The sequence below is a fragment of the Sus scrofa genome, chromosome 2 (assembly GCF_054392235.1).
Source record: "Sus scrofa isolate SSC_HxYL_T2T_F1_AM1 chromosome 2, Sscrofa_HxYL_maternal_Yorkshire_Landrace_v2.0, whole genome shotgun sequence".
Classification (NCBI taxonomy): domain Eukaryota; kingdom Metazoa; phylum Chordata; class Mammalia; order Artiodactyla; family Suidae; genus Sus; species Sus scrofa.
The window spans coordinates 67,847,095-67,874,312 of record NC_139384.1 but is presented as its reverse complement, the minus strand read 5'-3'; the positions used below and the strand labels follow the sequence as shown (position 1 = coordinate 67,874,312).

General features: G+C 50.9%; 1 protein-coding gene across 15 annotated transcripts in view; it reads left to right on the top strand.

Annotated features, from left to right (window-relative positions):
• The window catches only part of SLC25A42 (solute carrier family 25 member 42), a 57,550-nt gene extending 30,435 nt beyond the window's left edge, over window positions 1-27,115 (top strand). For 2 of the 15 annotated variants that reach the window (XM_085012270.1, XM_085012271.1), the window contains 9 exons: window positions 1,170-1,228; window positions 4,852-4,963; window positions 8,758-8,863; window positions 11,477-11,502; window positions 11,890-12,110; window positions 12,423-12,589; window positions 12,981-13,097; window positions 13,903-14,054; window positions 15,657-18,005. In XM_085012270.1, coding sequence (XP_084868396.1) covers window positions 12,498-12,589; window positions 12,981-13,097; window positions 13,903-14,054; window positions 15,657-15,964 — 669 coding nt within the window. In that variant the 5' untranslated portion in view covers window positions 1,170-1,228; window positions 4,852-4,963; window positions 8,758-8,863; ... (1 more) ...; window positions 11,890-12,110; window positions 12,423-12,497 and the 3' untranslated portion in view covers window positions 15,965-18,005. The other 13 variants (XM_085012269.1, XM_085012272.1, XM_021083445.2 and 10 more) reach the window with 10 other exon arrangements.
• Window positions 27,116-27,218: the final 103 nt, after the last annotated feature.

The window sequence follows — 27,218 nt, the reverse complement described above, 5'->3', positions numbered from 1 at the left end:
CCCAGGAGTGGGATTGCTGGATCAAATGGTAATTCTATTTTTAATTTTCTGAGGAATCTCCATACTCTTTCCCACAGTGGTTACACCAATTTACAGTCCCACCAACAGTGTATGAGGGTTCCCTTTTCTCCACACCCTCTCCAAACTTATTGTTTGCAGACTTTTTGATGATGGCCATTCTGGCTGATGTAAGGTATTACCTCATATTGGTTTTGATTTGCATTTCTCTAATAATTAATGATGTTGAACATCTTATCATGTATTTTTTTTTGGCCATCTGTATGTCTTCTTTGGAGAATTGTTTAGATCTTCTGCACATTTTTTGATGGGGTTGTTTTTTTGGTTTTGAGCTGCAGAAGGTGTTTATAAATTTTGGAGATTAATCCCTTGTCAGTTGCTTCATTTGCAAATATTTTCTCCCATTCTGTGGGTTGTCTTTTCTTGTTTAGGGTTTCCTTTGGTGTGCAGAAACGTTTTAAGTTCAATTAAGTCCCATTTGTTTGTTTTTGTTTTTATTGTCTTTAGGAGGTGGATCTGAGAAGATGTTGCTGTGGTTTATGTCAGAGAGTGTTTGGCCTATGTTTTCCTCTAGAGTTTTAGAGTATCTGGTCTTACTTATATTTAGGTCTTTAACCCATTTTGAGTTAATTTTTGTGTGTAGTTTTAGGATACAGTCAGATTCTTAACCCACTGTGCCACAGCAGGAACTCCATCCTTTTTTTTTTTTTTTTATTTTCTTTCTCGCAGTATTCCTGTTTTGGTCACTGGGAGCTCTCTGATTGCCTTTTTGTGTCCTGCATTGCTTTGGTTACTCCTTGGCCAAACAGGGTACTCCAGGATCATCTTTAAGATTCCTGCTCCATCTTAAAAGCAGCCATTCCTCCGGATTCAGGGACTGTTATAGGTGGAAACAGTGGCAGAGGCCACTTGGAACAGAACCCTGCTTGTGCTTTCTAGGATGTTCCATACCAGTGGGTGCCTGGGAGGACCCAGAGGACAGGAGGGGCTTCCATAGTCAGCTCGGGGGACATCTGCCTCATTTGCATCATTTTATAGGAAAGCATATTAGTGCACTGGGTAATTTTAAAGCTTAGGATCTGAGACCTCCAAGCACATCAGTGCCTGGGGGTATCTTGGCGATACCAGCCCTTCATCTTTTTTCTTTCCAGTCCCCTCCCTGTGGTTGGCTGAGCTTTGCTTTGAATGCACTTCCACTGAGAGGTTAAAGGTAGGTTTGTTACCCCCAAAACTGGATTTGCCTCTTGGTGAGTGTTGAGCCAATAGATACAACCAAGTCAAAGATGGGGAGAGAGGGATTTCCCGTCGTGGCGCAGTGGTTAACGAATCCGACTAGGAACCATGAGGTTGCGGGTTTGGTCCCTGCCCTTGTTCAGTGGGTTAACGATCTGGCGTTGCCGTGAGCTGTGGTGTAGGTTGCAGACGCGGCTCGGATCCCACGTTGCTGTGGCTCTGGCGTAGGCTGGTGGCTACAGCTCCGATTTGACCCCTAGCCTGGGAACCTCCATATGCCGCGGGAGTGGCCCAAAGAAATAGCAAAAAGACAAAAAAAAAAAAAAAAGATGGGGAGAGAGGAGTTCTCTCTTTGGCACTGTAAGTTAAGGATCCAGCATTGCTGCAGCTGTGGTGTAGGTCATAGCTACAACTTGAGTCTGATCCCTGGCCCAGGAATTTCCATAAGCCAGGGGTGCAGCAAAAAAAAAAAAAAACAAAAAAAAAAACAGATGGAGACAAGGAAGGATTTATCATTACTTGCAGCAAGTAAGGAGAATACCAAGGATCATTCTCAAAGCAGTGTCTCCCCAAACAGCAAAATGGGGAAGGTTTAAGCTAAGGGTACATGCATATTCATGAAGGGGCTTGAGCAGAGGAGAATTCAGCATAGAATTGGGGCAAAGTTAGGTAGAGTCCAAGCTTTTTTCTTTTTTCCTTCTTCTTTTTTTGGCCACAGCATTCAGCAGCTTTGAACTAGGATTTCAGTTCCCAGGCCACCATGATGAAAGCACTGACGCCTAACTACTAGACCACCAGGGAGCTCTCTAGTCCAAGCTATAGTTGAAGTCAGGAGGGTCAACATCATGATCCCATCCTCCACCAGCAGGGGAGTGGGCTTAATTCTTGAAGAACTCATAGGTATATTATTATTTATATCCCTTGAGGAGGAACCAGGACTCTGCTTTATCACTGCCCTTTTTTTTTTTTTTTAAGGGGTGCATCCACAGCATATGGAGGTTCCCAGGCTAGGGATCAAATCAGAGCTAGAGCTGCCGGGAGCCATATCAGCAACCTATACCACAGCTTAGGGCAACGCCAGATCCTTAACACACTGAGCCAGACCAGGGATTGAACCCGCCACCTTATGGTTACTAGTTGGATTCGTTTCCCTGGATTCATTTCTCCTGCACCACAACGGGAACTCCTGTCACTGCACTATTGTATGGCAGCTTTTTCTCTTCTTCCAGCATTCCTTTGTTCCCGTAAGATCATTAATTACTGGAGTTCCTGTCGTGGCACAGTGGTTAACGAATCCGACTAGGAACCATGAGGTTGCGGGTTCGATCCCTGGCCTTGCTCAGTGGGTTAAGGATCCAGCGTTGCCGTGAGCTGTGGTGTAGGTCGCAGATGTGGCTCGGATCCCGTGTTGCTGTGGCTCTGGTGTAGGCCAGGTGGCTACAGCTCCGATTCGACTCCTAGCCCGGGAACCTCCACATGCCACGGGAGCGGCCCTAGAAAAGGCAAAAAGACAAAAAAAAAAAAAAAGATCATTAATTACTGAGACCTATTCAAGGGCAAGCATTGCTGCCAGGCTTAAATCACAAAATGGCATAGGCCAAGGAGTTCCTGTTGTGGCTCAGTGGGTTAAAAACCTGACTAGTAGTTCCCGTCATGGCGCAGTGGTTAATGAATCCGACTAGGAACCGTGAGGTTTCAGGTTCGATCCTTGGCCTTGCTCAGTGGGTAAGGATCCGGCGTTGCCATGAGCTGTGGTGTAGGTTGCAGATGCAGCTCAGATCCTGTGTTGCTGTGACTCTGGCGTAGGCCAGGTGGCTACAGCTCCGATTAGACCCCTAGCCTGGGAACCTCCATACGCCACAAAAGCAGCCCTAGAAATGGCAAAAAAAAAAAAAAAAAAAAAAAAAAAAGAAGAACCTGACTAGTATCCATGAGGATTCGGGTTTGATCCCTGGCCTCGCTCAGTGGGTTAAGGATCTGGCGTTGCTGCAGGCTGCAGCATAGGTCACAGACGCAACTTGGATCCAGCATTGCTGTGGCTGGGAGCTGTAGCTCCAATTTGATCCCTAGCCTGGGAACCTCCATATACCAAGGATGTGCCCCTAAACAGACCAAAAAAAAAAAAAAAAAAAAAAAAGGCTTGGGCCAAAATGGCTTCTCTTATGTCAAGAGAGCCATTCCTGGTTCTCTTTCTTCAGGGACCCCTAACTTATTGGCTTCCAGGTTGCCAGGGAGGAATCCTCAAGTATTAGGACCCATTACTACAAGCTTGGCCATGCAGTAAGAAAGATTAATTTTCTAAAAGTATTTCTATGCACAGAATCTCTCTTAGGTCCAAGCTTGCAAAAGCCCAGAGGGCACTGGGTTCCAGATCAGACGGGGCTCTCCAGCCTCCATACCCTCCAGCCTGCCATGACCCCACCTCCTGCTGTGTAACCTTGCTGGCAGCTTAACCTCTCTGAGCCAATCTAGGCAGTTGGTATTACATTAAAAAATAGAGGAGTTCCCATCATGGCTCAGTGGAAATGAATCTGATTAGCATCCATGAGCACACAGGTTCGATCTCTGGCCTTGCTCAGTGGGTTGAGGCTCTGGCGTTGCCGTGAGCTATGCTGTAGGTCGCAGATGCAGCTTGGATCTGGTATGGCTGTGGCTGTGGTGCAGGCCAGCAGCTACAGTTCCAAATCAACCCCTAGCCTGGGAACCTCCATATGCTGTGGGTGCTGCCCTAAAAAGCCAAAAAACAAAATTAAAAATTAAAAAAAAAGGAGTTCCTGTCGTGGCCTAGTGGTTAACGAATCCGACTGGGAACCATGAGGTTGCGGGTTCAATCCCTGGCCTTGCTCAGTGGGTTAAGGATCCGGCGTTGCCTGAGCTGTGGTGTAGGTCAAAGATGTCTTGGATCTGGCATTGCTGTGGCCGTGGCCGGCAGCTACAGCTCCAATTAGACCCCTAGCCTGGGAACCTCCATATGCCGGGGGAGTGGCCTTAGAAAAAAGCAAAAAGACCCCAAAAAATAAAAAATAAAAATAAAAATAATTTAAAAATTAAAATTAAAAAAAATTTTTTTAAATAGACTCAAAGGCCTGTTTATGATGATGAGCTAAAAAAAGCCAATGAGGGAGTTCCCGCCGTGGCGCAGTGGTTAACGAATCCAACTAGGAACCATGAGGTTGCAGGTTAGATCCCTGGCCTTGCTCAGTGGGTCGAGGATCTGGCATTGCCGAGACCTGTGGTATAGGTTGCAGACGTGGCTCGAATCCCACGTTGCTGTGGCTCTGGCCGTAGGCCGGTGGCTACAGCTCCGATTAGACCTCTAGCCTGGGAACCTCCATATGCCTTGGTTATGTCCCTAGAAAAGACAAAAAGACCAAAAAGACTGGAAAAAAAAAGCCAATGAGAAGAGCTTTTGTAGAGGGGACTGTGTCACTGTGATGTAGGTTCCAGTGTCTTTCTCCTGCAGGGAAACTGAAGCCAGGTTAGGAAAAGGGTACCACTGGAGCAGTGCTGGCTTCTGGGGGACTTGAGGATGAGTCACAGGCCCCAGGCCCATGGTGGGGGAAGCAGGCTGCCTTCTCACCTCCTCCCTCTTGCTCCCAGGAGTCTCCCCACCGTCCTGAGCAGGCCTGGAATGGGTAATGGTGTGAAGGAAGGCGTGGTGCGTTTGCGTGAGGATGCTGAGTCTGTCCTGCACTCGCCTGTCTCTTCAAAGGCAAGTACTCCATGGGCGTTCCCACCGGCTCCCTATTCTGTGCTCACACCCCATTTACAATGAGGGGGGAGCAGTGACAGGCTGCTTTTGATTCCATTTTTATAGCCCTATTTGTGCTGTGAAACCAGCTGCCCCTCCACTTGGCGAGAAGCCAGAAACCTCGCCCACATTTGGCTGGGAGGTCAAAGGTGTCCTTGAGCCCCTTTGCTTGCTCAGATTTGCCAACACAAAAGAATTAGCCAAGGGAGTTCCATCTGTGGCTCAGCGGGTTAAGAACCCAACTAGGGGAATTCCCGTCGTGGCGCAGTGGTTAACGAATCCGACTAGGAACCATGAGGTTGCGGGTTCGATTCCTGCCCTTGCTCAGTGGGTTAACGATCCGGCGTTGCCGTGAGCTGTGGCGTAGGTCGCAGACGTGGCTCGGATCCCGAGTTGCTGTGGCTCTGGCGTAGGCTGGCGGCTACAGCTCCGATTAGACCCCTAGCCTGGGAACCTCCCATATGCCACAGGAGCGGCCCAAGAAATGGCAAAAAGACAAAAAAAAAAAAAAAAAAAAAAAAAGAACCCAGCTAGGATCCGTGAGGATGCAGGTTCGATCCCTGGCCTTGCTCAGTGGGTTACAGGATCCAGCGTCACCATGAACTGTAGTGTAGGTTGCAGACGTGGCTCGGATCTGGCATGGTTGTGGTGCAAGCCAGCAGCTGCAGCTCCGATTCAACCCCTAGCCTAGGAATTTCCATATGCTGCAAGTGCAGCCCTAAAAAAAAAAAAGCATTAGCCAAAGGTGGGGTGGACTGCAGAAGAGGGCGCCCCAGTGCTGTGTTTACTCTCAGCTCTGACGTTTATCTACTAATTATGCCCTTCAATTGAAGACAGAAGGTTTGTTTATTCCCTCATAAAGAAATCGGATCAGCCCTGTCCTTGTTCACTGTAGAAGTGGGTAGAAGTTCTCCCAGCTGAACCTAGAACACAGACAGACCCAGCCCCATCTTTATTGCCACTTTGGCTCAGGCACCCACAGGCAGTTCTCAAAGTCCACAGGCTCAAAGGCCAAATCAGCACCATCCTTTGGCCCTCCTGACCTTTCCCTGAATTCCTGGTCACCCTGTGGAGTGCCAGGCGGGCAGAAGGACTGATTCCCAAGGCCACCATCACCACACTGGGGGGAGGGGGTGAGCCCCAGAGCAAGTTGAGTGAACTTCCCAGCAGAGTATGAGGGAGACGTGGCCTTCCCCCCACTAGGCTGCTGGATGGATCCCAACAAACAGACATGCTTAGCAAAGCCCCCCCCCCGCCCCCGTGCCAGCATGCGCTGGAACACACATGCTGGCTGGCACGACCCACGTCAGTCTGGACCCACTTGGCCAGCCCAGAGCAGAGAAGTCACTCTGCAAAGTCCCACTTCTTTTTTTTTGGCTCCCCACCCCGGCAGCATATGGAGGCTCCCAGGCTAGGGGTCCAGTCGGTGCTACAGCTGGAGGCCTACACCACAGCCATAGCAACACGGGATCTGAGCCGCACCTGCGACCCACACTGCAGCCCATGGCAATGCCGGATCCCCAACCCACTGAGCGAGGCCAGGGATCGAACCCACAACCTCATGGTTCACAGTCGGATTCATCTCCGCTGTGACAGGAACTCCAAAGTCTCACTTCATTGGTTAAGGAGTTGGGCATCTTCGTATGGTATTCACTGCTCGGGTGAATCACCCATTTCTTCCCTACCAGGCTGCCTGGCCCATGCCTCCTTTGCAGGATTTCTCCATGTGATGGATATGGAGACTTTGCTCAGTGGTGCCTACACCAAACTCTTTAAAGAATAAGCTGCCTGTGGTCATTTAAGAGTCCCTGGAAGCTTCGGCCAAAGGCAGCAGCCACCTCCTCCACTAAGCATGAGAAGTGGGCTCACAGCAAGTCCCTAGAGCACCACATCAAGAGTTAGGGTTCAAGGATGTGTGCGTTACCTATGCGCACAGCTAGCCTTGTGATTGTAGGAACAGCAGGTTCCACAGGAAGTAACCTGGTGAGGGACATGGAAGGGACACATCAGCTCCGCCTCTAGCGCCCAGTGACATGGGGCATCCCTTCCGCTACCGTGGCTTGAGGTGAGTGGTGACCACATTGATTCGCAGAGGGCCAGTTAGGCCTTGGAGCCGATGCCAGGAGCACCACTGAGCCTTCTGGTATCTGATGTCCACATCCCTCAAAGCCAGTGGGACCAGCCGCCCAGAACCTTGCTGTGTGACACAGGAAAGGCAGGGGTCCCCAGTGACAGGCCTCTGTGAAGCAAGAAGATAGAACCCCACAGTGAAGCCTCTGTGAAGCAAGAAGACAGAATCCCACCTGCTGTGGGAATTTGTTCTTTTAGGGAAAGGTGGGCTGGGCTGGTGGAGGGTGCTCCAGGGACATTAGGGGAGAGCAAACAGGGCCCCTGGGAGCATCCAGGACACTTGGGATAATATCTGGGACCCAGGCCAGGAGACAGTGCCTCACTGTGTCAAAGATGAGGAACAGGAGTTCCCTTCGTGGCTCAGTGGTTAACAAATCCGACTAGGAACCATGAGGTTGCAGGTTCGATTTCTGGCCTTGCTCAGTGGGTTAAGGATCTGGTGTTGACGTGAGCTGTGGTATGGGTCGCAGACTTGGCTTAGATCCTGCGTTGCTGTGGCTCTGGCGAAGGCCGGCAGCAACAGCTCCAATTAGACCCCCAGCCTGGGAACTTACATATGCCGCGAGTGCAGCCCTAGAAAAAGACAAAAAGACAAACAAACAAACAAAAAAAGATGAGAAACAGAAGACCAGAGCGGCCATTCAGTCACTGCAATCAGTCAAGACAGGCCCAGAGCCAGGTCAGGAGTGTGGACAGACCCAGCCCCTCCCCCCCCAGCCACCTGCTGCGCTGAGCAAACTCAGGGCATTGCCCTGGACCCCACTATGTCTACTCGGACCCAGGCTGCCAATGCTCCCCCAGATACCCCCTCATCCCTCCCCTCTGACAGCCTCACCTGGACCCAGCCTCTGTCGTCTCCATCCTGGGTTTTGGAGGAGTTGCCTGTTCTCTGGTTCCAGTTTAAATGGCTTGTTCACCTTCCACGCTCCTCTGCTTCTCTTTAGGCAATGACCAGCTTCCTTGCCAGGCCCCCCACACTCTGTGGGGTCCAGCCCCACCCACTTTTCATCTCTCCTGTCTTCCCTGTGCCCCCTTCCTTTCCCTGTGTCAGCCACCCTGCCCCCCTTGTGGTTCCCCCAGGCCCCCTACTTCTTTTCACAGGTGCTTCTGAGTGTTCCATTCATGCATGCTTTTACACACACACACACACACACACAGGCAGTTAGCTGCTCAGAGTCAGAGTCTGCCTGCCTGATCCTGCCTACCCACCCCTCAGATCACAAGGATACCTTACCCTGAAATACTGCAGTGCAAAAGTACTTCACACATAGGCAATGGGTGGAACCAAGGCTTGCAAGAAGGACAGGTCAGGGGTGACTCATGTTTGGAGTCAGTCCTGTCATAGGCCATCTCTAAGAACTGGGAACTTCACGGAACAGCCCAGCTAGCATGTTACCTCTCACGTGGATGGTTCTTGTGGCCTATTCATTATGTCCCATCAGTTTCTGGCTGTTGGACCCGCCACAGCTCACCCCAGCCTGCCCAGGGCCCAGCAAGGCTGTGTCACTCTGGCCACCATGTGCCTGGGCCAGAGGGAGAAGAGAGATGTTCCTCTCAGGAAAGTGACCAGGCAGACACCTTTGATGACAGACCATGTGTTTGTGTGTGTGTGTGTTTTTTTGCAGAGTGATCACAGGCAAGTTCTCAGCTCCCTCCTTTCGGGGGCCCTGGCTGGTGCTCTTGCCAAAACAGCAGTAGCTCCCCTGGACCGAACCAAAATCATCTTCCAAGGTAAATGCTGCCTGACTATCTGTCCCATGCATTAGAGAAGCTGCCAGGTAATCACTCTCCTCCTCCACTGGCACCTCCGAAAACTGCACTGCAAATGGATGGTTATTGGGGTTTTTTTTGTTTGTTGTTTGTTTTCCTGACCACACCCACGGCATATGGAAGTTTCTGAGCCAGCTGAATCTGAGCAGCAATGCCAGATCTGATTTTTTTTTTTTTTTTTTTTGTCTTTTTGGCCTTTTTGCCATTTCTCGGGCCGCTTCTGTGGCATATGGATGTTCCCAGGCTAGGGGTCTAATCAGAGCTGTAGCCACCAGCCTGTGCCAGAGCCACAGCAATGTGGGATCCGAGCCGTGTCTGCAACATATACTACAGTTCACGGCAATGCCGGATCCTTAACCCACTGAGCAAGGCCAGGGATCGAACCTGCAACCTCATGGTTCCTAGTCGGATTTGTTAACCACTGAGCCACGACGGGAACTCCTGGATCTGAATTTTTTTCTTTTATGTCTTTTTAGGGCTGCACCTGTGGCATATGGAGGTTCCCACACTAGGGGTAGAATCGGACCTGTAGCCACCGGCCTGCACCACAGCCACAGCCACACTGGATCCGAGCCACATCTGTGACCTACACCACAGCTCACAGCAATGCCGCATCCTTAACCCACTGAGCAAGGCCAGGGATCGAACCTGCATCCTCATGGATGCTAATCAGGTCCATTAACTGCTGAGCCACGGTGGGAACTCCAGCAATGCTGGATCCTTAACCCACTGTGCCAGGCTGAGGATCAAACCGGCGCCTCCTTAGAGGCAAGCCAGATCACTAACCCACTGCACCACAGTGGAAACTCCCTGAAAATTGGTTTTTAACATGCCTCTTTAGAATCCACTTAGAAAGTTAGTTAGCATTTAGGACTGGCATCACAAAATACCACAATCCAGGCAGCTTAGGACATCAGGAACTTATTCTCTCACTTTCTGGAGGCCAGAGGTCCAATTTCAACATGTCTCTAGGATTCCTTCTGGGTCCCTGAGGAAGAGTCCTTCTTTGCTTCTCCCAGTTTCTGGTGGCTCCAGGCATCCTTGACTTGGGGCTGAATCCGCCTCCCCCCCCCCCCCCGGTCTCTGCCTCCCCCTCTCTCTGTCTAGTTCCTCTCTTCTTCTTATAAGGACACTTGTCATTGGATTAGAACCCATCCTACCCTAGTGGGACTTCAGTTTAATTCAATTATATCTGCAAAGACCCTGTGTCCTATTAAGGTCAAGTCCACAGGTGCTAGGGATGAGGACATGGACATCTCTTTTGGGAGGACCCAGTTCGAGAAGCCATCTTGGAGTTCCCTTGGTGGCTCAGTGATTAATGAACCCGACTAGTATCCATGAGGATGCAGTTCAATCCCAGGCCTCGCTCAGTAGGTTAAGGATCCAACGTTGCCATGAGCTGTGGTATAGGTCTCAGATGTTGCTCATATCTGGCATTGCTGTAGCTGTGACCTAGGCCAGCAGCTCTAGCTCCAATTCGACCCCTAGCCTGGGAACCTCCATATGCCATGGGTGCGGCCCTAAAAAAAAAAAAAGAAAAAAAAGAAGCCATCTCCCTCCTTCCTTAGGGTTAAGCAGATGCTGGGGCGTCCCTGAAAAGGAGCCTTTCTGTCCTGCAAATGGTGACCAGGGCCTGCATCACGCCAGGCAGGAGGATGATCACAACTTGGGTCCCCTGCCCCTCAGCCATTTGGGAGGAGGGGACTGCAGACTCCAGCCAGGCCCTTCCCACTTGTTCCCCCTTAGCCTCTCAGGACCTCAGTTTCCTCATCTATAACAAGGAAACATTGATATCAACCTCCTCCCCAAGGAGAGGGAGGAGGAGTGAGCTGACATAGTGAAGGGCGGGCATGCAGCACTGTTGTTATCAGAACTAATGCCCTGCAGGGAGCTGGGTAGGAGGTGTGCCCATGTCCACCCAGCCAGGAGTGCAAGGGTGTCCTAGGAATACAGCAGGTGCTGGGGAAGTGAGGAGGAGGGCTGCAAGACCAAGACCTCATGGTTTATATAAATTTCTGGGTCCTCATGGCCATTGCAGCTCCAGCCCCTGGTGGCAGAGCTCACCATGGGGAGAGGGGGTGAACCACGCAGCCACGGAGGGCCGGAGAGCCGGGTTAGGGCCGCCTGTGCTGGGCCATCAATAAGAGAGGGCAGCCCTCAGATGTCAGACATCCCAGGGCCTTGTTCTGAGAGAGTGGAGCCCCTTGGCTGGCCCCCAAAATGGCTGGGGGCTTAGGGGCCTCCCCAAAAGAGGTCTGGTAGAATCGGGGTCCATCCAGGGTGGGGGCTGCCTAGAGTCCTCCCACAGGCCGTGCGGAAACCCTCACTGTCCTAGGAGGTCACGTGGCAGCTGGGCTGCCCTTCCTGGGGAGAAGTTGGTGGGCATGGGAGTGGGGTGGAGGGGGAGCTTCCTGGGAGGAGGGTGACTCTGCAACCCTAGTAGACTGGGGGCATTCCCAGGAGCTGCTCTCACTCCCCACGCTCAGACCAGACCCCTAGGTAGGGGTCACACAGACTCAGGAGGCCCCTCGTTCGTATCTATCACTCTGTTATATTTTTGGTTTTTTTTTCCAGTGTCCTCGAAAAGATTTTCCGCCAAGGTAAGCCACTAGGTCACGGACCCCCAGCTCTGGAGCCTTCACCTCTTCCCCACTGATCTGGCAGAGGCAGAGGAGGAGGGTGGTGGGGTTAGGAAAATGCTTGTCAAGGTGCTTTTTCCCATTGGTTTCATCACCCCCACCCCCGGCCAGCTCCAGGCCTGCCAGGCGCCAAGGCCAAGGCCCCCTGTCTACAACCTAAGCTCTGCCTAGACATAGCCCACCCTGGGAATTGACAGGAGATCCACATTATCCTTGGGGCCATGATGAGGGAACTTGACAGTCTAAACTCAGCTTTCATATTTGATTTATTTTAAAATACAAAGCAGGTGTTACTTCTTAATAAAGGAAAAGAAAGTTTTCTTTTTCTTTCTTTTTGGTCTTTTTTAGGGCCGAACCTGTGGCATATGGAGGTTCCCAATCAGAGCTGTAGCTGCCGGCCTACACCACAGCCACACTGGATCCAAGTTGCATCTGTGACCTACACCACAGCTCATGGCAAGGCCGGATCCTTAACCCACTGAGCGAGGCCAGGGATCGAACCTGATACTAGTCAGGTTCGTTAACCACTGAGCCGCAACAGGAACTCCAAGAAAGAATATTTTTAAAAGGTAAACTACCAAACGCCAATGAAACATCCTCTGTAGGACTCTCTGTCTGCTTGACCAACCTGGTTTCCCCTGGCTCACTTTACAACTGTGGGAGTCAAGAGGACTAGGGGGTGGGGTGGGGGCCCTAGCGCAGAGTCCAGAGAATGTGGGGTAGGGGCTAAGGCAGGGCTGGATTATTATGTCACCCCCAGGCGCAGGGCTGGACAAAATAAGGCAGGCGGGGAGGTCAGGGCTCTGCCAGCAAAGGCGATGCTCCGCAGGCAGCGGAGGCAGAGGCAGAGGGCACTGACCTTGCCCCTCTCCCCCTCCTAGGAGGCCTTCCGGCTCCTCTACTTCACCTACCTCAACGAAGGCTTCTTCAGCCTGTGGCGTGGAAACTCGGCCACCATGGTGCGCGTGGTGCCCTACGCCGCCATCCAGTTCAGCGCGCACGAGGAGTACAAGCGCATCCTGGGCAGATACTATGGCTTCCGCGGAGAGTGAGGGCCCCCACCCCACCCCCTGCAAAAAAAAAAAAAAAAAAAGAGAGAAAGAGAGAAAACCCTCTCACCTCTGTCAAGGCACCCTGTTCTGTCTTCCACATGCTCACCATGTCCGAGCTTCTCTTATTTACCCGGCCTGCCCTCAGAACCTGATCCCAGCTGTGCCCCACAGTGGGTAGGGAAGCTGCACGTTGTTCATTCATTCATACAAGCAGCCGTGGGAATTCCAAAACGGTGCCCACCAAGAGACATCCCCCCCCTCCCCAGCCCCCCATCAGCTCCCTACAAGGAAGCCACCTCATGCCCATTCCTCCCTTCCTCCCCCTCAGACCTGTGGGCACCGAAGCCCTTAGGGTCTCACCTTCTCCCCCCTTCAACCCCTTTTCAGAGCTCTGCCCCCTTGGCCCCGCCTCCTCGCGGGCGCACTGGCTGGAACTACGGCTGCCTCGCTGACATACCCGCTGGACCTGGTCAGAGCAAGGATGGCCGTGACCCCGAAGGAAATGTGAGTCCTACCACTGTGACATTTTCACCAGCACAGGGGGCTCTGTCTAGTGGGGCTCGCAGGGTGACTCCCTCCATCGGGCCCCTGAGGTTTGGGTCTGGACGTCCGCATCCAGCTGCAGATAAGGCTGTGCTGGGGCTCTGCCACCCTGACTTTGCTGAGGGCGGGCTGGGCGTGTGGCTCTGCAGCGGTTCCAGAAAGGCAATAATTGGATCTCTCAGCTTGGGGGTGATTTCCACTTCCATCAAACCCAAAGTCTTCAGTCTGAGTTGGGCATAGTCATGTTACAAATGTATCTGAGTTGGTGTTCCCATGTAACTCAGTGGATTAAGGATACTGCATTGTCATTGCAGCGGCTTGGGTCACTACTATGACATCAGTTGGATCCCTGGCTCAGGAACTTATGCATGCCTGGGGTACCAGCAAGAAAAAATCTGAGTTGGAGTTCTCTGGTGGCCTAGCAAGTAAAAGATCCAGTATGGGCATTGTCACTGCTATAACTGGGGTCCCTGCTATGATGTGGGTTGGATTCCTGCCTGGGAACTTTTGCATGATAAGGGCAAGCCCCCCAACCCTCCAAAAAAAAATTCCAAGTGAAAGACAAAGGCTGAGCAGAGCAGAGTGATCCCAGTGGTGAAGGTGGCATATGGCCTTGGGATGCATGGCCCCACTGAATGCCAGAACTTCTGCAAGGTGGTTCTGTCAACATCCAGGCCTGCCCCCTGGATGAGGCGAGGCATCCTTGGGGCGAGGCGAGGATTAGTGAATTGAGCCCCACAGGCTCCAGCACCACTCTGCCCTGCAGGTACAGCAACATCTTTCACGTCTTCATCCGCATCTCGCGAGAAGAGGGGCTGAAGACCCTTTATCATGGATTCATTCCCACTGTGCTGGGGGTCATCCCTTACGCTGGCCTGAGCTTCTTCACCTACGAGACACTTAAGAGCCTGCACAGAGGTGAGAAGGGAGCAGGGAGCCAGGGCATCACCTTCCTGGGTCCCACAGACCTGGAGGCACAGGAGCATTAAGACTCCCTGGGAGGGGCCAGCTGGGGGCCTAGTGTCTGATTCAGGAGCAGATACATATCAAGCCAGCCCTGAGGAAGCTGGATTCATGACTTTTAATGCTTCATTTTCAGAGCAACCTTGTGCAATCGAGAAAAGTACAAAGAAAAATATAACCCTACCCATACCTGCTACCTGATATGATCAAGCGTTAATGATCTGCCTTATTGGCTCCAAGATACATATTTTTTTCTTTTTAGGGCTGTACCCACCAGCATATGGAGGTTTCCAGGTTAGGGGTCGAATTGGAGCTACAGCTGCCAGCCTACGTCACAGCCACAGCAATGTGAGTTCCAAGCCATATCTGCAACCTATACCACAGCTCACAGCAATGACGGCTCCTTAACTCACTGAGCGAGGCCAGGGATCGAACCCTCAAACTTATGGTTCCTAGTCGGATTCATTTCCGCTGGGCCACAACGGGAACTCCCAGATATTTTTTGGTTGAAGGAAAATGTTCCAGGTAAAGCCAAGGTCCCTTGTTCCTGGCCTCCGACCCCCAGCCCGGATCCCCCTGAAGCCTCCTTATTAGGAGTCTGGATTGGACCCCTCACCGCAGTTGGAAACCCTTTTATATGGACTTGTGTGTATCAGAAACAAGCCTTTGTGCTGTTTCCTTGTTACGTGAAGTAGCTCGAATGGTCACCTGTGCATCGGAGTAGTGCAGCTCTGATAAATCCTTTAAATAGTGGAGGGGGGGAACTCCCCCTTTCGAGAGACTGTGAGGCTGTTTGCAGGGGTTTTCTGTGATCAGCTGACGTTGGGGAGCTCCTCACCTTGTGTGCGTGTGAGACCGAGGGTGTTTTTGTTTTTTGTTTTTTGTCTTTTTGACATTTTATGGCCGCACCCATGGCATATGGAGGGTCCCAGGCTAGGGGTCCAATCGAAGCTGTAGCCACCGGCTTACGCAAGAGCAATGCCAGATCAGAGCTGCATCTTCAACCTACACCACAGCTCATGCCAGTGCCGGATCTTTAACCCACTGAGCGATGCCAGGGATTGAACCCACGTCCTCAATGAATTCCAGTCAGGTTCGCTAACCGCTAAGGTTTCGTGGTTTTTTGTTTTGTTTTGTTTTTTTGGTTTTACTCTCCACCGGCTACTCTTCCAGTGCCCCCCATCGGGCAGTGTGGGTAATGCAGAGGGTTCCGGCCACAGCGAGATTTTTTTTCTTGACTAGACAGGAAACGAGAGACTGGGTATGAGCTTATTCTGGGTCTTCGGACTTGGTTATATAATTTTTTGCGCTCTTCTGTCTTTTAAAAATCTCTTCTTTCTCAAATTTGATTAAAAACGAGTGACCAGGAGATGAGGAAGTAAGGAGGCCCATGGCCCGGGTTTGAAGGCCCAGGCAAGCCAATCAGGTCTTGAAACGCAACTGTGACACAGCAGGCGCCTGTGAGTGCGAGGTGCAAGGGTGGGCGCCAGCGCCCCTGGGTACAGTGCGCAGGTGGGTGCGCCCCCTTCACGGCCCCTTCCACCCCTCCCCCGGCAGAGTACAGCGGCCGCCTGCAGCCCTACCCCTTCGAGCGCATGATCTTCGGGGCCTGCGCGGGCCTCATCGGGCAGTCGGCCTCTTACCCGCTGGACGTGGTGCGGCGGCGCATGCAGACGGCCGGCGTCACAGGCCACCAGCGCACCTCCATCGTGCGCACCATGCGTGCCATCGTGCGGGAGGAGGGCGTGGTGCGCGGCCTCTACAAAGGCCTGAGCATGAACTGGCTCAAGGGCCCCATCGCCGTGGGCATCAGCTTCACCACCTTCGACCTCATGCAGATCCTGCTGCGGCACCTGCAGAGCTAGGGGCTGGTGGGGTCGGCTGCTCTCGAGCTTCAGTTCGCGGTGGACCGCTGACCCCTTCTGTTTCGGAGCCTAGGGAATGAGAGTGCGCCGGGTTCCACCTGGGAGCCGTGCAGATGCGCCTTGTGGAACAAGCAGGGGGACCTGAAGGGCCTGGGCTCGGTGCACGCCCGTCGGAGGAAAAAGCCAGTGGCCGTTGAAGTTCATTGTTGGGACTGGGGGGCCGAGGCTCATGCGCTTTTCTCTAGTAGCCTCAGCAGGGCTGGGGCTGCCCACGGAGGGAATTATCTTGAACGCCCTGAGTCAGGACTGGTCAGAACTGCCTCCTGGGTCCCTCCTGGTGTACTCTGTGACCTTGGACAGACTCTTGGTTCTAGTGACTAGCCCTACTGGGCTCAGAGGCAGACCCCGCCGGCCCCTTCTTGTTCTGAGTCTGTGCTTGTGGGCAGGGGGACGGGGAGCCCCAGGGAGTGTGAGGGAGAGACCAGCCTTCTGCTCAGCTGTGGCTACAAAATGCAGCCTCTTACCCGCCCTGCCCACCTCGCCTTTCCTGCCTTCTCCACTGCTTCCCAGGTGACACGACTCCTCCATCCCCAGAGCCTACCGCTCGGGAGCAGCCTTCTCCCAAGAGAGTTCTTCAGATCCCATCCTCTATCGGGGGACACCCCCTGGGATTGGGTCCTCCCCTCTGTTGCCCCTCTACCTAGTTTGTGATGTTCCCAGGAGGGTCATGGCTCTTATAGGCAACAGAGTTTGAAGAATCACGGTGAGTTTGGGTTTGAGCAAAACCCAAAATGGAGTTGGGTTGCCAGGTTGCCTCCTCTTGGCCAGGCTGCTCCCGTTCTCACTCTGCTGGCTGTACTAACGGAGGCTGGGCCCCTGGCCCTGACCCTCTGCCTGTAGGTATGGGGACTCCTAGGGGGGACCCATGGCATCTGGCACGTCCCTGACTCCTCACCTGGGTGGTTACTTGGCTAGAACACGGGACAGTCCTAGGCCCATGGGGTGGTCTGGGTTCCAGTGACTGGAGAATATGGAGGCAGCTGGCAGCCTTGATTTTCCCACCAAAGTGAGAGCCCCCCAGACAGCGTCTAGCCTGGAGGCGGGAAGCTCAGAAGTGTCAGTGTACCCCAGGGAGCTGGTCTCACAGAGGAGTCTCCCTGGGTCCCGTTGGGTATCACAGGGACTCGGAAATACCTGTTTCCTAATGACAATGATGTTTGGATTTTGATTGTTTTGTTTTGTTTTTCAATTTGGCTGGTCCTGGGTCTAGATACAATAAACCCTCACCAGTCCAATCTGATGCCAAGACCACGGGGCCCAGAGAGTCGGTTTTCACAGTGGCCTCAGTAGCCACGAGGTGTGAAAGGGCTGAGGGGGGGCGATTTACTGCTACATGCATTTCCAGTTGTGACTTTCCTTTCCTGCCTTCATTCTGTCCCTTTTCTGTTTTTTCTTGCCTTAGTTTTGTGGGTGTGAGGCCCCTCTTTCTGTTCTTCCTGCATGTTTCCACCAGCCAGCCCCCATCTTGTCCCCAGACTCCTGTTCCTGGGGACCCAAGCAGCCTGTGATGGCTGTCCTGTTGGGTAGCATCCAGCCCACCTCCTCTCCCAGCCTTGCCCATTGCTGAGGGTCCCCAGGTCTCCCCTGAGACCCCTCCCAGGGAGATGGAACAGGGGCCCTGGGCTCTCTGGGCCAAGCAGCAGGGACTGAGGGTCCACCCCAGGTGGGTGAGACCACATGGACAGTTGGGCAGCGCCCTCCTTTGAGCTGCAGGCTGGGCAGGAGCAGGGAGGGGTTGCCAGCCCCAGCGTGCCTCCCCAAGGAGGCTCCCAGCCAAGTGGGCCTCAGCAGCACAGCTGCCCCCCCACCCCCAGCCCTGCACACAACTGGCCCAAGCCCCTGGCAGTCACTCCTCTCACTGATGGCCTGGCCTGGTTTGGAGTTACATTTTGATGCCATGAAGATACTTTGTTTATATATAATGTTTATATATTTTAAAGATTTGTGCCAAGAGAGTATATTTAATAAAAATTAAAATGACTTTTTCTCTTGCCCATGTCTCTTCTTCAGCTCTAACCCTCTCCCCCCATAAACCAAAAACAGGGTTGAAGTTATTTTGACAGATTTTTGAACAAAGGCTTAAATAATTTTTTTTTAAATGTTATTGTTGGAGTTCCCATCGTGGCTCAGTGGAAACAAATTTGACTAGCATCCATGAGGATTCAGGTTCGATCCCTGGCCTCACTCAGTGGCTTAAGGATCCAGCATTACCGTGAGCTGTGGTGTAGGTTGCAGACACGGCTCGGATCACGCATTGCTGTGGCTGTGGTGTAGGCTGGTGTCTACAGCTCTGATTCAACCCCTAGCTTGAGAACCTCCACATGCTGTGGGTGTGGCCCTAAAAAGACAAAAAATAAAAATAAAAAATAAATTAAAAATAAAATATATTGGAGTTCCTGTTGGGGCACAGCAGAAACCATCTGACTAGGAACCTTGAGGTTTCGGGTTCAATCCCTGGCGTCGCTCAGTGGGTTAAGGATCCGGCGTTGCCATGAGCTGTGGTGTAGGTCACAGACTCAGCTTGGATCTTGCTGGGGCTGTGGCATAGGCTGGCAGCTGTAGCTCCAATTTGACCCCTAGCCTATATATGTAGTTGCTGTATGGATTTTTTTTCTTTTTTGGCCATCCCATGGCATATGGAGTTTCCAGACTAAGGATCAAATCGGAACTGGAGTTGGAATCAGCGCCACAGGTGCGGCAACTCCGGATCTTTAGCCCACTTCTCTGGACTGGAGATCAAACTGATGTCCTTGCCACTGCAAAGACACCATTGATCCATTGTACCACAGCAGGATCTCCAACTTGCTCTATGGATTGTTAATCCTGACGATGATTTGCAAGTGCACAAAGGATTTTACTGTGAAAGTATGTGTCTGCCTACTCTTCCCATCACAGCGACATCTCCCATTACCAGTTTCTGTGTCTCTTCTGGAGAGAACCTGTGCACACACACTTGTTCCTTTGGGGACCTCAGTGGGGATGGGCTGTGTCTGCTGCATGACTGGCTTTGGGGGAGAGTATCACAGTCTGCAGGGGCAGGAGCATAAGGCCACCAGAGGTCTTCCAGCGAACACTGAGGCTCACCTCACCTGCAGCTGATTGTCTGGAAAGACTTGTAGGACCCACCCAGCTCCCAGGCAGCAGGAATCTCCTTATGTGGGGGAAGGGGGAGGGGGTTGGGGAGCTATTGGGGTCTGGGTGGTTGCATATGCCTGTGTGTGTGTGCAGTGCCAGCATGTTCCACTGAGCTACTCTACAACTAAATGCCTTGCACATCAGTCTCTGAAGAAGAAAAGCCTCATTGTTTAGCGGCAGTTTAGTGTTTCCCTGGGAGATGGCCTATGATGAGATCCCAACCCTTATTGATTGATAAGTAGGTAGGTTGTTAGTGAGCTGTTGCCATGACAACATGGCAGGTGGCTCCTGAGGTCTGAGCTTGCCCCAAACACCTATCTCAATTTCTTTTTTGTTTGTTTTGTCTTTTTTTTTTTTTTTTTTTTTTTTTTTTTTTTTTTTTTTTGCTTTTAAGGGCTGCACGCAAAGCATATGGAGGTTCCCAGGCCAAGGGTCAAATTGCAGCCACAGTAATGCCAGATCCACAGCAGGATCCAAGTCTCATCTGAGACCTACACCACAGCTCATAGCAATGCCAGATCCAACCCACTGATTGAGGCCAGGGATTGAACCCACATCCTGATGGATACTAGTGTGATTCGTTTCCACTGTGCCACAACAGGAGCTCCTTGTCTTTCTTTTTGGCCATGCCCTCCACGTGTAGAAGTTCCCCGGCCAGGGATCAAACCTGCGCCGCAGCAGTGACACCAGATCCTTAACCCACTCTGTCGTAAGGGGAAGTCCATCCACCTCAATTTTCAGTCATGTAGATGTTTCCTAGCCTCTTCCAGGGACAGCTTCAGCATGCACCTTCCTTTCCCACTGGTTCCAGGGGAAGAAACCCCAATCTGGGGTAGTTTTTGGCACTATCTTGTGAACACAAAGTAGGAAGCAACCCCAGGGTAAAGCTGCCATTGCAGAAAGCAGAGCTGAGAGAGTTCTTCTGTGGCTCAGCAGGTTAAGGACCTGGTGTTGTCACTACAGTGGCTTGGGTTGCTGCTGTGGCGCGGGTTTAAATCCTGACCTGGCAACTTCCACATACCATGGGCACGGCCAAAAAGAAAAAGAAAGAAGATGGGAGTTCCTGTTGTGACTCAGCAAGTTACAAACCCAACTAGTGTCCATGAGGATGCAGGTTCGATCCCTAACCTCGCTCAATGGGTTAAGAATCTGGCAGTGCTGTGAGCTGTGGTGTAGGTTGCAGACGCGGCTTGGATCCTGCATTGTGGCTGTGGCATAGGCCAGCAGCTAAAGCTCTGATTCAACCCCTAGGCTGGGAATTTCTATGTGCTGCAGGTGGAGCCCTAAAAAAAAAAAAAAAAAAAAAGAGAGAGAGAGAGAAAGAAAAAGAAAAGAAAGCAGAGCAGAGATGAGGAGAGAAATTAGATTCTCGGTGACTTTATCTGGGCTGCTGGTTCAGTTTTACCTGAATTTGAACTGCCTCTTACCTTCCAGCAACACAAGTTACTTTTTCTTTAAGACAGAGTTGAGAGTTCCTGCTCTGGCACAGTGGGTTAAGAATGTGACTGCAAGAGTTCCCCATATGGCAAAACAGGATCAGCAGTGTCTCTGTAGCACCAGGATGCAGGATCGATTCCCAGCCCAGCACAGTGGGTTAAAGGAACCGGTGTTGCTGCGCCATAGGGTGCAACTGTGGCTCAGATCTGATTCCTGGCCAGGGTGGCCAAAAAACAAAAGAAAAAAACAATGTGACTGCAGCACCTTGGGTCATTCAGAGGCAAGGGTTCGATCCCCTGCCCAGTGTGATGGGTTAAAAGATCCAGCATTGCCATAGGAGGCTGCAGCTGCGGCTCAGACTTAGTTCCTGGCCTGGGAGCTTTCATTTGCTGCAGATGCAGTCATAAGAAAAAAATTTTTTTTCTTCTTGTAAGGACACTGGTCCTATTGGACCAGGGCCCACCCTAACAACCTCATTTTAACTCAATCACTTCTATAAGGACCCTATCTCCAAATACATTCTGAGATCCTGGGGGTTAGGACTTCAACATAGGAATTTGGGGGTGGGGACACAACTCAGGGCAGAAACGCCAGCGGCTCGTCACCAGTCTTTTTGACCTTCCATAATCTGACAGTTTAAAAAGTGGTGGCTCAGGGAGCTCCCTGGTTGTCTAGTGGTTAGGACTTGGCACTTTCACTGCTGCAGCCTGGCTTTGATCCCTGGAAACTGAGATCCCACATTAAGCTACTCGTGGCTTGACTATCTAACATTACCTGCACAATTTAACACTACCTGCTTTTTTTGTTTGTTTCTTCTTGTAATAGAGTTTTCCTTGTAAGAAGAACTCAAATTTTCATGATCTTAGCAGTTACAAAGTTTTTCCCCAGTTTATTTACTCATTCCCCCATTAGCTTTCTGCCATCAGGAATAACATAGTGACGGTATACCCGACTAGTATCCATGAGGACGCGTGTTCCATCCCTGGCCTCGCTCAGTGGGTTAAGGATCCAGCAATGTCGTGAGCTATGGTGTAGCTCGCAGACGTGGCTTGGATCCTGCGTTGCTGTGGCTGTGGTGTAGGTCAGTGGCTACAGCTCTGATTTGACTCCAACTTGACTGGGAACTTCCATATGCTGTGTATACGACCCTAAAAAGACAAAAAGAAAAAAAGAATTTTGTGTTGTTTGTGCTTTAGCAAGAGACAGGTATAGGTGTGACACCAAGACATTGGTGAGAAGCCAACCATGCACCTTCATGCAGGGACCCTTAGAGCCCCTGTGTGCTTCGGCCTTATTCACCTCCAGGAATGGTTGAGTCATGGTTCCCAGACTCGTGTCTACCCCTGGTGGGGAGGTGGTTCTTCAAGGCTGTTCAAAGTTTTAGAACATGCTGAGTTGCTGAGGGGAGGCAGGTGAGACTCCTGTAGGACAATTGAGGAGGGAAATACCCTACCTGGGGTGTTGGGTCCCGAGTTGCTGTGGCTGTGGCCAGCAGCTGTAACTCTGATATAACCCCTGGCCTGGGAACTTCCATATGCTTCACCTGCAGCCCTAAAAAGACAAAAATAGAAGAAGAACCTGATTAGTATCCATGGGGATGCGGGTTCGATCCCTGGCCTTGCTCCGTGTGTTGACCCCTAGCCTAGGAACTTCCATATGCCACATGTGTGGCCCTGAAGAAAAAAAAATCTGTCTCCCTCCCTTCTCTGGTCTCCACCATGTGAGGATGCAGTGAGAAGTGGCCTCTACAGCCCAGAAGCAGGCCTTCCCTGGAACCCAACTATGCTGGCACCCTAATCTGGGCCTTCCAGCCTCCAGGACTGTGAGACATCAATTTCTGTCATTTTTTGGCCACCCAGCCTTTGGTCCTTTGTTGCAGCAGCCCCAACAGATGAAACCAGTGATAACTGGTCCTTTTCTCACCAACTTTCAACCCTGTTTGTCCCTGTCACCTCCTTTGGCTTTGCTCCAGCAGCATCTGTGCACAGGAGATGTGGGTTTTTTCTCTTGGGAGCTGGGTACCCTGCAAAGTCTCTGCTCCCCTGAGGGAAGTGGCTCCACAGAAGGAAGGAAGGGTCTCAGGTGGGGATGGAATCCCTCACAGCCTCCTCTCTCAGCCGGAGGAACTGAGGGAGTTGGAGGGGAAGGTTCAGGACCTCTGGACCCACTGGATCAAGCTGCCAAACTGGGTTTTTCTGGGGAACACATGAGGCCCAATGAAAGGATGGAGAGGAAGGAAGAGGAACCTCTAAGGGAGGAGGGGAAGGGAGGCACGAGGGGTGGCCAGGGAAGTGGGCAGTGACTGGACAGCCACAGGCAGAGAGGGGACAGCCAGGGAAGGAGGCCTGAGGACAATGGGTGGGCTTGATGGGTGGAGGCCCCTGGGACTGTGACCATCTGGAGGTGTGTGGTTCATCACAAGTCCTTGGGTTTGTCACATGTCTCTTTGCAATTTTCTGCTTTGCTGACTTCTCTTGACTTGAAAGTTTGATTTGTTTGAGGGTTTTCTTTTTCCTCTTCTGTTGTTTTTTTGGCTGTGCCCAACATTCTTGACAACCTCCTTCCAACTTCCCTATTTTTCTCTGATGGTGGTTCCACCTTATTCTTCTCATTCTTAGAAGATTCTTTTTTAAATTATGAAATGTGGGAGTTCCCATCTTGGCTCAGTGGTAATAAACCCAACTAGTATCCATGAGGATTTGAGTTCAATCCCTGGCCTCACTCAGTGGATTAAGGATCTGGTGCTACCTTGAGCTGTGGGGTAGGTCACAGACACAGCTCGGATTCTGAGTTGCTGTCTCTGTGGTGTAGGCTGGCAGCTACAGCTCTGATTCAACCCCTAGCCTGAGAACTTCCTTATGCCATGGGTGTGGCCCTAAAAAGATTTTTAAAAATTACAAAATGTGTCACAAAATGGAGTTCCCACTGTGGCACGGTGGGTTAAGGACCTGGCATTGAGGCAGATGTGGCCTAAGTTGCTGATGCAGCTTGGATTCAATCCCTGACCCAGGAACTTCCATATACTGTGGATGCATGTGTGTGTATATATATGTAGTTGCTGGATCATAGGGTAACTCTATTTTTACATTCTTTTTTTTTTTTTTTTTGCTTTTTTAGGGCTGCGCTGGTGGCATGTGGAGTTTCCCAGGCTAGGAGTCAAATCAGAGCTACAGCTGCTGGCCACAGCCACAGCCACAGCAACGCCAGATCTGAGCCGAATCTGCGACCCGCACCAGAGCTCATGGCAACACCAGATCCTTAACCCACTGAGCAAGGCCAGGGATCAAACCCACAACCCCATGGTTCCTAGTCAGATTCGTTTCCACTGCACAATGACAGGAATTCCCTGTTTTTAGATTCTTAAGGCAACTTCTTCCTTTTCTTCTTGGTGTTTCCACCCTCCTATGTGTCCCTAAGCCACACGGTGTTGAGCTCTGAGAGTGAAGGGCACTACACACAGAGCCCTGGCTGAGCAAGCAAAGGGCCAGGTGGCCTAAGGCACCAGTGCACAAGGGACTGTGCCCTTGGCTCAGAAGCCAGCCAGGCTTGAGCAGTCAGGAAGTCCCTGGTGATTCCTGGGGTGCTGGGGATAATGCTGCATCATCTCTGATTCCTGAGCCACTAGATGTCACCTGTTGTGTCCTTTTTGGAAGCTTCATTCTGGAACTTGCCTTGAGATGCAGCTTTTGTCACCCAGCCTCAGGTACCTGGAACCTTCTGGAACACAGTCCTCTGTGTTGTTCCAGGCAGTGTCTCCTTGGATCGCTCCTCCCAGAATACTCGTTATTTGGAAAGTTCTTCCTAGTTGATCCTTTCATTTCCTTTTGGCCCTCTCTTATTTTACGTATATTTTAGCTTTTTATTTCTTCTGCAAGATTTCCACAACTTTATCTTCCAAGAGCTCAAAAACAGAACAAAAAAGTTCTTTAGCATTTTTATAGTAGTCTATTCTTGTTTCATGAATACAATCTCTTCTTTCTGAGAATATTCTGGACCGTTTGTTTGTTTTATAAGTTTCCTTCTCCCTGGAAAATCAATTTCCCCAACTTGTTGTTGTTTTTTTTTTTTTTTTTAGTCTTTGGGTCTGCTTTCCAAACTAGATACTTCCTCAGATCCCTGGACACTCTGGACACCGGCTCATGACAAAGAATGGGGACTAGGACAGGCAGATTGCAAGGCCAGCTGTATAGGGGAAGAGATACAACTCAACTGGCAGCTGATAAGAATTCCATTGTACCAGCGTCTTTAGATCTTTCTTCTTGGACCAGTCATATTTCCCAGATGTCTTCAAGTCTCATGCCTGGAAGTCTCTGGAATATGCACACAGGATGAGGAATGGTGGTTGTCTCCATTTATCTTTATGTGTAGTCACCCAATCCCATTTGCCCCTACACCCCCTGTCAAGCCTAGCTTCCTCCTTCTGGCTGCCCAGTGGCATTGTGGGAGGGACACAGGCACCTGAGAACTTTCCAAACAAGCTTCCATATCAGCAGCCTCTATGTTCCACTCTGACCCTCAGCCTAGCCAAATAGGACACTCAGTGCCTCTGGAAGGTTCTACAGCTAAATCCGGCTGGGCTTTCAGTTTGGCACCCATGGACCAGGCAGTCAATTGAGGCTCCTCCCTTAATTCCCACTTTCCGGAAGGTTCTGCAGCCTCTGTATTTTTACTGGGATTTTGAAAAGGATCAACAGGAGTTCCCATCATGGTGCAGTGGAAATGAATCTGACTAGGAACCATAAGGTTGCAGGTTTGATCCCTGGCCTTGCTCAGTGGGTTAAGGATCTGGCGTTGCTGTGAGCTGTGGTGTAGGTCACAGACACGGCTCGGATCTGGCGTTGCTGTGACTGTGGTATAGGCCAGTGGCTACAGCTCCAATTAGACCCCTGGCCTGGGAACCTCCATATGCCAAGGTGCAGCCCTCAAAAGACAAAAAAAAAAAAAAGAAAGAAAGAAAGAAAGAAAGAAAGAAAGGAAGAAAGAAAGGAAGAAAGAAAGAAAGAAAAGGATCAACATAAGATGATGCATTTAGTTTGCCATAAGCCTTGTTTTTTAACATACTTCATGTTTATCCACATAACAGGAGCACAGTTTCAAAGGTTAAACACCTGTCCAGCCACCAGGAAAACTGCATTCCTTGTGTTCCCCCACCCCCAACTCCCATTCTTGGAGCTGCTAGTGCTTTCTTTGGGTGTCTAGTTATAACCTCACTTTCCTAAGTGGAACCATGCTCCATTGGTGGTGGTTAAGATATACAAACCAGTGGGGCAGATGGGCTTGGGACAGAGGTTGGTGAGGGAGCCTCTCTTCTCAGGTGACAGGGGAGGGACCTGAAGCAAAGTGAAAGGCCTGAGTTGGGTCATGTGTGCCCCCCGGGCAGCCACCTGAGCCCCAGGGCCTATCACTTAAGCCCTTGGCTTTCACCCTGGGGAGGGAAATGGCTTCTTGTTTTTGTTTTGTTTTGTTTTTGTTTTTGTTTTGGGCTGTACCCAAAGCATGTGGAGGTTCCCAGGCTAGGGGTCAAATCAGAGCTGCAGTTGCCGGCCTGCACCACAGCCACAGCAATGCAGGATCCAAGCCACATCTGTGACCTATACCACAGTTCAAGGCAACGTTGGATCCTCAGCCGGCGTTGAGGCCAGGAATTGAACCCACATCCTCAGGGATACTAGTGGAATTCATTTCCTTTGTGCCACAGTGGGAACTCCTACACCTTATCTTTTTCTTTTTCTTTTGGCTGCACTAGTAGCACATGGAGGTTCCTGAGCCAGGGATCAAACCTATACCATAGCAGCAACTGGAGCCACTGCAGTGACAGCCCCAGACACTTAACCCACTGCACCACAAGGGAACACTTTATCTTTTTTATTCTTAGTATACAGTTTACACATGCTAAAAGATCACATAATTTACATTTTGAAAAAGAACAACAAGCTCAAAGTGGAGTCACTTATGTTAAGGCCCATGTCACCAAACCAAGGCTTAATTACAGTTTGAGCTCTCCCAGTAATAGACTTTGAAACCAGTCAATCAGAAATGGCCTGATCAGCACTAGTGAGGTCATCTACCTGAGATACTCTGCCATCCCCTGAAGGACAGTGACCTTGCCACAGCCAGTCTGCTTTCTGCTAGTATAACTTCCTTGTTCCTGCTTCCTTCTGCCTTATAAAGTCTTTCATTGTATACAACTCATCAGGAATTCCTTTCTATCTGTTAGATTGCATACAGCCCGATTCATGAATCATTGATCTTTAAAATTTACTCAGCTGGGAATTCCTATTGTGGCTCAGCAGGTTAAGAACCTAACTAGTATCCATGAGGATGCAGGTTCAATCCCTGGCCTCACTCAGTGGGTTAAGGATCCAGCATTGCCACAATGCTGATAACGCTTAGATCTGGTATTGCTGTGGCTGTGGCGTAGGCCGGCAGCTGCAGCTTCAATTCAAATCCTAGCCCAGGAACTTCCACATGCCATGGGTGCAGCTCTGAAAAAAAAAAAAAAAAAAAAAAAGGAAAAAGAAAAAAAAAATTTCTGTCAGCTGGATTTGGTTTAAAAACGTGTAGGTTAGAATACACACACACATGCACACACATCAGTTTCCCACTAGGTGGCCACAGCTAC